The 13847-nt window shown below is 39.9% G+C and overlaps 2 protein-coding genes across 3 annotated transcripts in view; one reads left to right on the top strand and one right to left on the bottom strand.

Annotated features, from left to right (window-relative positions):
* Nucleotides 1–8495, top strand: part of rbks (ribokinase) — a 54193-nt gene extending 45698 nt beyond the window's left edge. For both annotated transcript variants that reach the window (XM_040042276.1, XM_040042277.1), the window contains one exon: nt 7923–8495. In XM_040042276.1, coding sequence (XP_039898210.1) covers nt 7923–8102 — 180 coding nt within the window. In that variant the 3' untranslated portion in view covers nt 8103–8495. The remainder of the gene's footprint in view (nt 1–7922) is intronic.
* mrpl33 (mitochondrial ribosomal protein L33) lies at nt 8226–11600 on the bottom strand. The gene is made up of 4 exons (XM_040042278.1): nt 11479–11600; nt 10953–10971; nt 9339–9445; nt 8226–8588 (listed from the first exon to the last, which is right to left on the bottom strand). The coding sequence occupies exons 1-4, from the start codon at nt 11498–11500 to the stop codon at nt 8539–8541; spliced, it is 198 nt and encodes a 65-aa protein (XP_039898212.1). The 5' UTR covers nt 11501–11600; the 3' UTR covers nt 8226–8538.
* Between the last annotated feature and the right edge of the window lie 2247 nt (nt 11601–13847).

Raw genomic sequence — 13847 nt, 5'->3', positions numbered from 1 at the left:
TGAGTCAGGGCCGTGAATCTGGATGAATAACAAAGCAAACACACTCATCTACTGCGGGTCTCCCCCATCCTGCTTCTTCATCCTTCATCCATCCGTGCCCCCTTTTGTCAGAAATTGAGTACAGGCTTCCCCTTGCTGAGATCAGAGCCTTGGCTGTTTTGTGTGGACAGTAAGATGAGATTTAATGCACACATATAAACACACACACACACAGGCACATTGAGCTCCAGCAGGACTTGGGTGGCCTCAGTTTCCACTGTTCCGGGAGGTCCACTGTGTAGGGTGAGAGGTAGACAGTCCTGTCTAAACCAGACATTACAGCAGTACAGTGGGTCTGGACACTCAAATTATTCCCAGTCTTCTCCGGGAGCAATTGCACGATTCCTTCCTGGAAGGCCGAGGTAAGAGAATACCTCCTCCTCTTCTCTTCGCTGCATTCCTCGACCCTGCAAACTCCCGGTCAGTGTGACACAACGCAAAAAAAACTGCCACATCACCATGTTTTAATGGAGTGCACGTGCTTCACCAGCTGCTGTTTGGCTACCCAGATGTTAGCCCAGACCTCCGCAAACGCTCAGTCATGTCGATAAGTGTTAAACACACAAAAGGTCGATTGAAGACTAAGACAAAGCGCTGCGGATGGATCAAAGATGCAAGGGGGCCCTAACTGGTCCAATTAAGCATGCTTTTGATCTGCGAGTCTTACTGGAAGCTTCCGGGCGTGGAAACCTCTGTGAGTCATCACTGCCCCTCAGCCAGTCTTAGCTCTCCCCAGGGTGCCTTTCATTGACAAAAGCTGTAGGTTTCAGGAGTTAACTGCAAATAACTCCATCTGTCATAGCAGAGGGCCTCTGTGTGAGAAATACTGTTGCTCGGTGCAGATTCTCGAACAGTCAGTGGGTGCAGTGGACTATAAGACGACAGGCTCTGTAAAATCTACATTTTCTATAGGCTCTCTTTTTTGTTTTGTGTTTTGGTTTTTTGCATTCACTGCCGCTCTTCACTAGACAAAGATCACTTGTCAATCAGAGCGTGTGGGCGCTGCTGTTGTCTTTGGATTTTTCGTTGATGGACACTGTTGTGTTTCTGTATGCTCTCTTTTGTTTGTCTGTGCAGCCGTGGCAGTTAGCAGCTATTCAGCTGTTCTTCTCTGTGTTTTCCTCGAGTACACACACACACACACACGCACCATTTGTACTTCATGCTGCATGAAGCTTCAAAACAAGGTAATTTCTCAGTTTTATCACTGACAGCCAATCAGATAAAAGTACTTTTGCAGGAAACAGAAAGCTTTCAGTGGATTTACCGCTGGATTCCCATATGGAAAAGATATATATAAATCTTATAAAGTTTGTATCTGTCTTGTGTGAAACTTGTATGAAAAGCATATAAGAGTGAAAACAGATATAAGATCCCTTGAAAAATTATATAATGAAACTTGTATGTTTTGGATACTTACTAAAACAATGTATGAAAGTAATGAGAAAGTGGCCACTTTCATGAGTAATCACATATAAGTTTTTACTATTTCTTTTCCATATGGGTTGTCACTGTTGGGGGGTAATAGAGCTACTAAAGTTATGAAATAAAGGTAAGTGTAATCCGTTGTGGTTACTAATAAACTATCTAAGCAACTAAATGACAGTTACTAATCAGACAGTAGACCACCAAGTCACACTACGGCCACAACAAAAAGGGTCAATACTGTTTTTCTTTCTATATAATAGCTTCAGTATATTTAATAAAGCCTAGTTACGGGCCTTCTTTTTAGATACACATGAGCTTTTCAGTGCTTTTTAAATATATTTGAACTCAGTCCAAGTGTCCCAATGTCATGCTTTTGAGAATAACTATTATGACATATATATATATATATATGTCATAATAGTAGTCTTAGATGTTTTATCTGTCTCCACCGGAGAAAACTTTATTGTGGGATAGGTGTCTGGTCATCACAAGTTGCAGCATTTGAAGGGTCTCCTTTTTACCTGCAGTTTGACACTAGGCTTATCTTGCAGTAATAACTCCTTCTGGGTCAAAATAATTGTTGTGTTTCTCAGCGCTGAAAATGTAATGTGATTATCTCCTGTATGAAGCCATGAAGGCTCAAAATTGCTGGAAAAATAACATGAATTGAAAAGTGCTGACCATTATTTACTGTGAGGTGTCACTGTTTCCATTTATCTGTCAGTTTATTCTTTTATTTTGAGGATTTGATCCTCACGCAACTTCATTTACTTCCTTTTCCATTTCCCATTTTCCATTGACCCATTGTAAAGTTATATATATTTACATCACGCTGGCTCCCCACAAAAACAACAATAGAGAAGTTCCACTTTTTTAATTTGGTGAGCTTCTTACAGATGTGTCTGCCACCCTGATTTCTAACTTCAGTGTGAGTATCAGTGGAGAACAGGCAGAGGAATGGCGTGGAGGTCAAGGCACAGCGGGCAGGGGGCCGAGCAGCGAGAACATCACAGCTCATCCACGGCGAGCGCTTGTGTCACTTGATTGACGGGCCTCCAGATCTAACCTTCACCAAAGTGTGTCGAGGGCAGCGGCAGCGAAGCTGAAGGGGGGAGCGCTTGTCAAACTTGTTGAGCTTCATTCGCCTGATCCAGTAGCGTCACATGCCAGTCTCAGGGACAGAGATGTTAGTAAGACACAGAAAGGTTGGGCAATTGTACAAGCAAGTGAGCTGAAGTTTGGACCGGAAAAGTGAAGTTTTATTGCCTCATCATATAACTATTCTATTAACTGATTTAATCACTGAATTAAAGCCTACAAATTACATTTTTTTGTTCAGTCTCTCTACACGCTCAGTTTCCCTCAAAATGCTTCCTTTTATAAATATATTAAGATATCCTGCAATGCAAAATGCAATACGCACTATTAGTGCATTAAGATAAACACATGGAGGTTTTTCACTTCAGCTAAACATATAAACTTTTGAGTTTATACGTTTCTTTTCTTGCAACCAAATTGAAAATGTGCAGTGGAATCGTAGACGTTATTTAAAGCATGCACAGCTACTTTTTAAAGCCTCAGGCTTTTGAGGCTGGATTGCTCATTGAATTAATGCTACAAATACGTCATGTGCCCTTTTCATTTGTTGCCTTTTTTCAAATAAAATGTAAGCTCTGGATCATTCAGAATGGTGGACCATGATCACTGTCACCAGAGAAAGTTGTGTTTTTCTTTCTAAATTGGAGGGGTACCAGTAATTCTGGCCATGTCGTTATGAATCCCTCCTACTGTTAAACAGCCAGCTTCTCAGTCACAGGTCAGAATGGCTGACTTTACTGTGAAAAAGAGTGTTGAGTGTTCTGTGGCAAGGAGCTTGTTAGGTTCAAAGTGCAGGATATTGAAAACCAGGCAAGCAACACCTCAGTGTATTTCAACGTGTAGACTAATAAAGTATTGTACAATTTTACTCACCCAAAATGAAGCAAAAACTTCTTAAGACTGTTTATACTACACAGGAAGTGATATTAGTCAGATAATTCAAATAAAGATGCTCCAAAAAGGCATTAAATCAGTTCAACACTCTGTGTCAGTGCCTTCAATTAGTGCCTCCAACCAGCAGACAGGTGCCTGTATCGACACCTCTGACTTTAAGCTCTAACAAAATCTAAATTATTATAAGTAAATTCAGCCCCATACAGCCAACTTCCCACATAAAAAGAGCTTTATCTACTAAAGTAATTTTGTGCACCAGGCTGCATTCAAGTTTACTGTTGCTGTAAAGATGAGCGTTTTAACAGGAGTCTATGGGTTGGACTCGCTTTTAGAGTCAGCCACAGGTGGCCATTGGCGGAACTGCAGTTTTTGGTTGCCGAGGTTATTCCTTTGTTGGAAACTGCAGTAGCAGATAAAAAGCCCGTTTTCTACCTTTAAAATGGTAGGATATATATTGGATATATATGTAACTTGAACTGTAGATAACAGTTGGTTTTTATATGTGTCATATATATACGTGACACATTTAATGGGTTTGTCAAACCCTACTCTAAAGCCTGTCAAACAAGCTGCCACACCCCCTGGCTTTAAGCTGCCCTAAAATCTATTCTTTTTCCCGCTTTTTGTACATGTGTTATAATAGGAGACTAAATCAGATTTCATCCCAGGCTGTAAGTATTATTTCTCATTTTAACATGGGAGTCTGTGGGTCTATTGTCCTTTGTAACACTTGGAACAATCAGGAAAAAAGAAATAGGTCCACTTTACGTCACTTTTGTCTGTCAAGGAATGCATTTAAAGGCTTTTTTTTTTATTCATAAAGAATTTGGCTCATTTAAAACCTGTTCCAGCCGCACCTCTTTGTAGTGTGACAAGACAGAGGTGGCTGTGTTTGCAGGGATTACTGGGACGTCATCATGTGAAGCATCCTGTGGTTAAAAAATAATCATCTATTGTTGTGACTATGAAGACTGAAATCTTCCAGTTTCTATCACATAATCTTTTGGCTGCTACCATCAATCCCCACTCAAAAGTCATCTCAACCCCAACATGTTAACTGGGAGACGGGCCAGAGTCAAACCAGTGGGGCCACTCCACCAAAGCTTCAGTTCCAAACGCAGGCTTCACTGTAACCCAGCCCAGCTACCAGACAGGAGACATAAACACGCCAAGGGTTTAAACATGGAAATCCAGCAGGCCTGTGAAATGTTTCATCTCTGATCTCACTCTTTCCAGCATCTCTGCCGTCCAGGAGTCACACCAGAGGCAAGAGCCTGGAGGGAGAGGTGTAGTAATGGTCAAATCAGAAGTGTTATTTCGGGGGTTGCTGGGGGTTTTTGTTTTTGCGCCATGCCACTGAATCATCACTTTGACAAAAGCGTTACTTTGCAGTTGGAGGATGAGCAGGGGAGGCTCACAGAGATGCTCAGTAGAGAGTGCAATGAAGTCTTTTGAGCGCCGATGTGATGAGTAATGGAGCGGGCTTGTGTGAACCAGCGTCGGGGGGCCATTTGTGGTTAAACATGAGCATGTCGCCACATACCAGTGTGCTTTTTCCCATCAGTGAGCCCCCCCACCCATACACACAAACCGCTTCTAGACATCCCGTCCCAGCAAACCACCCCTCCAGGGCGTACACAGCACATTCCTTCTTTATCAATAGATGAGGGTTTGATTTATGTGCTCCTGGTAATAACCAAACACCAGAGCTGCTGGCAGTTAGGTTAGGAGGCAGCCGCATGTTACTCAGCTGACTTTTTAAAACAATTAGTGAAAGCTGGCTTTTCTTTCTGTAGTCATTTGATCAGATGATAAAACACTTAACATCCTTAAAGGATGCTGGGAAACAGTCACATCACATTTTAGGCATTTCACGAGTGCCAGATTTATGACTTTGCTGGTTTTATGTGAAACCGATTAAAGCCCTTAATGCTGATGTTTTGTTAGAGTCGACAGACACACTTTCACACTGGGCAAACCAGTAAGTCATTTCAAACTAGTTGCAGGCAGCAGTACAAGTCAAACAGCTGGAAAATGCCACAGCACCCCCTACTGTTGGCAGCTTAGTGAATTTAGACATGAAGCTTCCCCTCGTCTTTTAAGTGTGTTTCATGTTCTCTCTAAAATAATAATAATTTTAAAAAACCCAGAAAGAAGCATTTTAGGAAAAATATTTGAAAAAAATCCAAATATTTTAAATTGACTTTTTTTCTCCCTCCATCTTGCATGTTTTCAGGAATTGTTGACTGGGACAATAGTCCAGGGTTACAGCTACTCCAAAAGGTTACTTCAGTAGTAGTTGGGGGACCTTGGAAAGATTAACACAACTAATATATATTAAAATAATAATAATAATAATAATAATAATGTGTGCTAAAAAAAATAGAAGAATAAGCAGTAGAAGTGAAAAACTAAAATGTGTTTCAAAATATTAAAATACTTAGTAGAGAAAAGCTGTAATCCCCTTTTAAAGTCAGGCTACAATTCTAAAGGTTCAGTTAGGGGTAAGTATGGATAAATAGATAAAATATTTCTGTAAAGAATCAGCCGCTGTTTAGTGGACTAAAAGATAAAAGTAGTGAAATATTAAGCTGTCACAAATAAGTGATTAAGACAGTTAATAACTGATAAACTGTCAGCTGGATGTAAGAATATGGTACTGTGCAAGTCTTGAGCTAGGCTCATTTCTTAATATTTTGCCTGGAAAATTAGAAATCTGACACTGAGAATGATGCATGTGCAAAAATACACAGTAATACAATTCAAAAGACCTGATCCCTCTGATTTTCAGTCCAATGTTTTCTTCCCATTTCACTTCCTTAAGAATATTTCCATTGACAGATCATCTGAAGGTCTTTGCTAGCTTTCTTTTCAAGGATATAGCTTAACTGTTCATCTATTGTAGAATTTTTTTTATGCATGCTACTGCTTTTGTCCTCCACTTGTCTAGTCCGGACACACCATGCAAATATATGCCATGTTTTTAACTAAGAGCCCAGTTATTTTTATTTTTATTGTTTGGCCTTTTTTGTAGATTCAACTAAAGACATGGGAACAAATTATGTGTTTTTGTTACAAGTTGTTAGTAACTAAGTGACTAAAGATACAATTTAAAATAATTTTTTTTTGTTAAATTGTCGGTTGTGTGTAGACACAACAGTGATTCATCCCTTGAGTTAGGAGCCTTTTTCCTGTTTGAATGATTCATAGATCTATTAAGTGGCTTTTTAAATATATATTCATTCTTCGGAAAATGACGAGGAATTCACAGAAAATGAGTAAAAGAAGCCAATGTCCAAACAAAAACTTTGAAAGTTTCTCATAAAGTCTGGCTCTTTGGTAACAAACACTCAGATAATTTGGGACAACTTAACACAAAGTGACAGGTAACATGTTTCTTCGATTAAATAATATAATATTTTTCTCTATCTTACACAAGCCAGTGTCAGCATAATTTCATGCCAGAATATTTACTGAATATTGTCAGTTAACATGAATACTGTGGGTGATTATTCCCTTTTTAAGAATTCTTTTTTAGACAAAGCTGTAGTTGTTCAGTAACCTAATGCAAATCTTAAAACTGTAAACCAATGCTGTGATGTAATTTGAACCTTTAAAAGTCTATTACCTTTTAAGGCCCTTTTTATGGGCCTGTAAATAGCCTGAAATGCCATTAGTAGTACTGCTAAAAGTAATTTCTAAGGAGGTTAAATTGTTAACAGCGATGGATAAATGGCAGAAAAAGCAAGTAAGTAGTGATGATAGATGGTAAAAATCCACAGCTTATACTAATAAAAAAAAAAAAAATGTAGCTCAGACCAAAAGGGAACCAAAAATGAGTATATACACTTTTAAATGAAAAGAGTTCAGGTTAATACATTTAGATATGAGGGGTGGTGTTAATGAAGGAGCCCCAGAGTGTATGCGACATATCTGTGGTAATGAAATCTGATGAAAAACCCAAATTTTTTCCCCAAAAAGAAATCTGGAGAAATCTGCCCGAGATGCCAGTATTTTATTATTTAGCCAGGTTGCATAACAAATGAAATAAAAGGGATTGAAATTGCATAATTTATTTGGTATATTGTGCCATATAGATTGTAGAGGGATTTTATTAATTTTTAGATTCCTGTTTTTTAATACTGGACTCAATTGCAGTAGCTTTGCATGATTCAGAGTTCAAAATATTCAAATGTAATACTGAGCTACGGTGCAGCTCAGTTCATCCTCTGCGTGAAATGACCCGTTTTAGCTCTCTTCCATGCTGCCTTGAGCAATCTTTCTTCTGATTGGCTGCCCCTCATAAATGTCACTATGTAAAATACTGAGCCAAGAGAAAAAACTGTCTAAACCTGGCTCCACATACTCTGACCTCATTACTTGAAATTTTGTCGGTATTTAACTGCCACCTGTTTGAAAATAAGGTCCCTTTAACCATGCATTGTTGTTTTATTTCTTCTCAGGGAGCTGGTGATAGCTTCATTGGAGCACTGGCATTTTACATGGCCAACCACCCACACATGCCTCTGGAGGAGATGGCCCGCAGAGCCAATCTGGTGGCAGGGGTGAGCGTGCGGGAAATTGGCACGCAGACGTCTTTCCCGTACAGACGGGACCTCCCAAATGAATACTTCCAAGAGTAGCAGTAGACCCTGATGTTAAGGGACCACATCTGAATGGGGTCAGAAAGACTCAACACTAAATGTTCTCATGAAAATTTGCTGCTGAAGATATCTTAAAATTGATTACCATTAAAGAGAAGTCAATCATTGAGATTATTTTATTTGAATTAACCACAACAAATGTTTCACAAAGTACATTCACCCGATTAAATAATTATTTTGAACCAATGAACAGCTTCAGATCATGGCAGCGGTGGTCCCCTTACATAACATAACTTTTCTGGTTTCAAGTCTCTTTTGTTCAAGCCTGGAGTTCCACTTTTATCCATCCAGGAAGAAATCCTCTGATAAACACGTCAACCAGATTAACCCGCTGTACCATCCCCGGCAATAAAAACGATGCCTTTAAACCTCTGCAAGTTCATTTTGTCCATCTGTGTGTGTCGGTGTGCTGCGGTTAAATCGATCTGATCTTCCTCTTCTCAAAAAACAGGACGTGCTTGTTCACTGAAAAGACAAAAAGCAGAAAGTAGGTGGAAGTCAAGGGTCACTCCAAATATGGGTTTTGTTTATTTCACTGGGGTGAACAGAAGGTGTGACCAACACGTTCTGAAAACAGGTCCACCATAAATTTGAATCCTTAGCTGATTTTAAATTGGACTAATCTATTCCAGCTCATTATTCCAGCTGTTACGCTTGGACAGTTTGGATCACTCAGCAGAAGTCACATTATATTTGTCCCCCTGTACTTTTGTTTGTATCCCCTCCAGTGTGTCAAAATTGTGAGCACCAGCTCTCATACCAGTTGCGACCACAGTGAGGTCATGATGAAACTCGCAGTGAAAATGGTCAGAACAGGACAGCCAAGGACATCTCTAAAAATAGCAGCAACGATTGAAGCTTTCTGGATATGCCCGAGAAGATAATCTTGAACTGGAGGTTTGCCAAATTTAGAATCAGGTACGGCTTTTCACTTTGGGAAGAACGTTTTGATCACACCACATGTTTAAATACAAATAGTTTCCAAGTTAAAAGAAAAACAATCATATACTGTTGTGTGCTCAAAGGTCGATTGGGAAACCCTGGGTTCACTTTTCAAGTAGTGATTTATTAAAGTGCCAACACCTTCATGTGACTGCTTAGCCTGCTTGCTGCCGCTTGAATAAGTGAAGCCAGACAAGGAAAAGATATCCCGGAGACGTGGATTTTGCTTTAATGAGTATTTGTGTGTCATAGTTGTCCTCACACGGCTCTTACCAAATGGATCGTGTTTGCGCAGCACCAGTTTGTCTCTGAGTCGGTTCCTCTTTGTGTTGAAGAAGTATCCGGTCCCTGCAGCACTCACCATCTGCACCAGGATGGTCCTGACAGGTGAGCAACACACAGAGAGGTGACTGCCATTTCAACACGAAACACTAACAACAGGCCTCATTCACGGGTGCACGTGCAGAAACGTTCTTAACCTCTGCACAAAATTAGCGTTGGATTTGTGCACTGGATTATTCTAACCCGTCAGGTTTGTGTGCACTACCTGCAATCGGCACAACTGAAGTAGAAAGGGTTAGAGTCACAGGAGGAAACCACCTTAATAGTCACACAATAATAGACTCTCTGCTTCAGAAATATCACATGCTTTCTTTAAAATGACAAAACAAGAGAAAAATATTCTTCAGTGAGGGTGGCTTTAACCAGTTTGCTGTGACAGGTGGAAACAAAGTCAGCACCTGGAGAGGCAACTTGCCTGACGTACAGTTATACCGGCCCTGTGCTCACGTCAAACCCTGAATTCCTTACAGTTCGTTATTCAATTCTGAGAAACTTTTTGCTTATCTTATTCTGGAAACCTGTAACTAATGACCAAGATGAAATGACTAATAATAATAACAATTCATATTAGTAGGTGCTCTTCTTCTTTTGGTTGCTCCCTTTAGGGTCTGCCATCATTACATCTATGAATCTTCTCTGTAGTAGTCCTCTTTTTCTTCCTGCCTGGCAACTCCATACTTTACATCCTTTATCCAGTGTATTTGCCATCTTTCCTCTGCCCATTCAAACCATCTCAGGCTTGCTTCTTTAACCTTGTCTTCAAACCACTTAACTTGAGCCGTCCCTCTGATGTACTCATGTCTAATCTTGTCCATCATGGCCACTCCCATCTTAAATAATGCCACCTCCTGCTCAGCCTTCTATTTTGTTCGTTAGTGCCACTGTCTCCAAACCATACATCAAACCTATCATCTTGTAAACTTTCCGGTCCCTGTGGCTAAAAAAATGATATATAAGAAATTATCCCTGACACTGCACCCTGCCGGCACTCTCTTGTGCACTGTCCATTGCTTAGGATGGCTGAGCCCAGGTATTTAAACTCATCCGCCTTCACTACCTCTTCTCTTTGTAGTTTCACCTGTCTTGCTCTCACTTACACGTGTTCTACTGACTTTCATTCCTCTTTTCTCCAGAGCATACCTCCAACTGTCCAGACGCTCTTCCATCTGCTTTCTACTCCCAGTAAAGATTACAATGCCGTCTACAAACATCACATCCCACGAGACTCCTGCCTGACCTCGACTTGGACAAATGGTTAGAGTTGGATTAGGAATGGGATCCAACATGTGGATAAGTAATAGTATTAAGTGTAAAGATGTTTGTTTAAATGCTCTAAGACAGCCCGGCTTTCATCACGTGTTCGTTTCCATGACGTAAAGGAAAGGTACATCTGTACTCCGAAGTGCAAATTCAGTTAAGATTATTTTAATGAAACAGAAATTTACGCGTAAATCGTCAGTATGCACGGTTTACGCACAGCCTTATGCTTCATGTGTGAATGAGGCCTATTGACTAGACTTTCAAAGAATCAGCCAGTGCACTTACTTGGATTTTGCCTTCGCCACTGTAAAAAGAAAAGAAAAGAAAGAATCTTATGCAACAGATATCGTTCAGCAGCACTCAGAGCAACGGGATTTTAGTGGAAACTTGCTAACAGCTCGCCAACACCAGCCCCAGAAAGTCCTTAAAGCTGTTAAGGTTGTGTGCAAGTATCTGCTGAAAACTCAAAGACTCTCCTACACATCTAAATGAAAAGAAAAACTACCTCTCGAGTAGCACAGGTGCTTTCTGAGATTCCCACACTTACAAAGCCCAGTGAATGGACACTGAACACATACTGCTGTACTATCCAGAAGCTAAATCTATCTCTCTAAAACACAAAACCACTGAAACGTGTGAAATAAATTTATTATAAAATATTTCACAGTGACTGCCCACATGAACAGACGTATATTTTAAGAGCAGCTCACGTTTTAGCATCAGCTAACCCCACAACAGCGTATTGGGAGAGCTCTAGGTACGCATGCGTCGTGCTGTTTGAAGACAATATTTAAGAGAATAAAATACTTACAATTTACTGTGGTGAGAAACATTTTCTAAGTGTTTATCTAATCTCGTCTATTAAAACATAACTGTGTGCGAGTAACGGCAGGTCACATTGACAAGCTCTATATCCGGTGTAAATAGAAACACTTCCGGGTCACCTTAAAAGCGTATTCCACTAAAAACGAACTGTAGGCTGGTGCTCTTTTCATACGTTTGTGTTTTTTAATTATTATCATAGCTGGACTGGCCATCGGGCATACCGGGCATTTGCCCGGCGGGCCGCTGGCGATTTTTTGTTTTTATGGGCCGATGGATTTATTTATTTATTTTTAGGAAGGGTATATATAATGAAAGGTGTTGGATTGGCCAATTGGTCATGATCGACTCTGGGCTGGACCAATTACAGCCGAGGAGGCCGGATGCACCCGCCCCCTTGTTTAGCAATCACGTGATTTTCGCGCATTGCATGCCGGGAATTAGTGGCAAAACAATCCAAGTACCGCATCAAATGCAAGCATTTGCAGCACCGCAAAACGTTCATTCTCCGGTTCCAATACCTTCTTGTTTTTTCTTTGCCGCACAAAAAAGGAATGTACAAAACAAAAGGAGAACAATGCCGGTCCGTACAAAGACAGACTCGACGAAAAGACAAAGAAAAGATACGAGGAAAAATCAAAGGAGTGAAAGGGTCAGACCCTTATGAGCACACAGAGTGGACAAAAGACATTAGCGTGCTGCCCAACTTTCACCACGCTCATATTTATAATTATACGGTTCTTGGAGTGAGTGCATACACTCATGAAGTTTAGTAACTTCAGGTCACTGCAACAAGCCCAGGTACAGTTTACCGACGGATGGGTGCAGGACCTTGAAATGCAAAGGTAAGTTTACCAGTCTCACAAATCGTCGTCATAAATACACATTCGTTAACCGTTTATTAATATAACCTTTGAGCTCAACGGTAATTAATTAGTAGTGGAAATAATTTCTGGTACGTGTTACAGAAATGTAGCAGTGACAATAATATTGTATGTTGTAATCATACTGGACAATTAGTGATACAAAAAACCTGTTTTATCCTGTGAATAAAAGTATATGTTTTTGTCAATGTACCATAATAACAGAAGCGAAACACAATATTGTGTCAGGACAATTCACTATTTATGCACAATAAATAAAGGAGCATAGCGCGACAATTTCTGTTCAGCGCCAGACTTGCTTGTAACCTATATCACCAATTATGTTATGAAAATGACGTATTAACTACTAAAAAACACTGACCTTCGTGTAAATGCTTGGAGCAGACTAACCTGTGAGCTGGAGTGTTCTGGGACGTTATATTTGGTATATCCAGACCATCCGTTGGTTCTTACTTCAGAAACATGGCTTAAAAAAATTCTCTTCAACAAGGTAATCCGATAAAAAAAAAAAAAAAAGATCTCTTTACCCGTCGGCTTCCCGTGGCTGTCATGCGACCGGCTATTGCAGTTAATAATACAACAGCTTCTTGCCATTTTTTGGGTTTCTTTTTATCGCTGTGTAACTGAGTTCAATTGAAAGCCTGCGTGCGCTAGTACCGCTTGCCACAAGTTCCCAGAATCCTTTGCGGTTTTACCCCTGAATGACGTCACATTTTCAATCTTTATCCTGGTGGGCCGGTCTCTAGTCAAAATGCCCGGGCCGATTTTTTGTCCCAGTCCAGCCTTGATTATTATATATACCAGAGAGAAAAACATCCAAGATCAAAATGTACATCTGAAACAACAATTTTTAATACTATCTGAGGCAATGTGCGTTTTCTTAAGAAACTTCAATCCATGAAACTCAGGATTTCTCTAGATAATGATAGTTTATTCATTTAACATATAATTCTCCTAATTTGCTATCATAAATCTCCCTTAAAAACGTTTGCCACAGGTAATAAACTGATAATAATTCAAAGGATAAAGTTGATACAGATGATCAGAAACTGACAGAAATCTGACATATCATGTTTACTCTGGTATAATGAGTAGTTTCAAATTCGTCTTAACTAATTCAAATCTGATATAAATTTATCTACTTGTGGGTAAATTAAATAAATAAAAAATGTAAAGTGGCATTAATTGTGCATTTATACCTGATCTTTTGCCTTTTGATTTGATTTACAGTGAATATATTAACCCTAATCCGCAAACTGTTCCTGTGTAATTTGTCACAGCCAAAGGTCCAGCTGCTGTATTTCACAGGGAGAGAAATGAGAGAGAGCTAGCTTCACTCAGAGATGGAGAAAGATAAAGACAGGACAGTAGAGGAAGAAGAGAGGTTAGATTGAAAGGTAAGGGCTGCTCAGTGGGATCTGATAAACTGGAAATGTACATGTAAGTCCTTGTGTTTTTAAATGAGATATTGGGT

Source organism: Simochromis diagramma, unplaced genomic scaffold (assembly GCF_900408965.1).
Source record: "Simochromis diagramma unplaced genomic scaffold, fSimDia1.1 OVJJ01000304.1, whole genome shotgun sequence".
In the NCBI taxonomy this organism is placed as follows: domain Eukaryota; kingdom Metazoa; phylum Chordata; class Actinopteri; order Cichliformes; family Cichlidae; genus Simochromis; species Simochromis diagramma.
The sequence above is the reverse complement of the archived record's forward strand: the minus strand, read 5'-3'. Positions and strand labels throughout refer to the sequence as shown.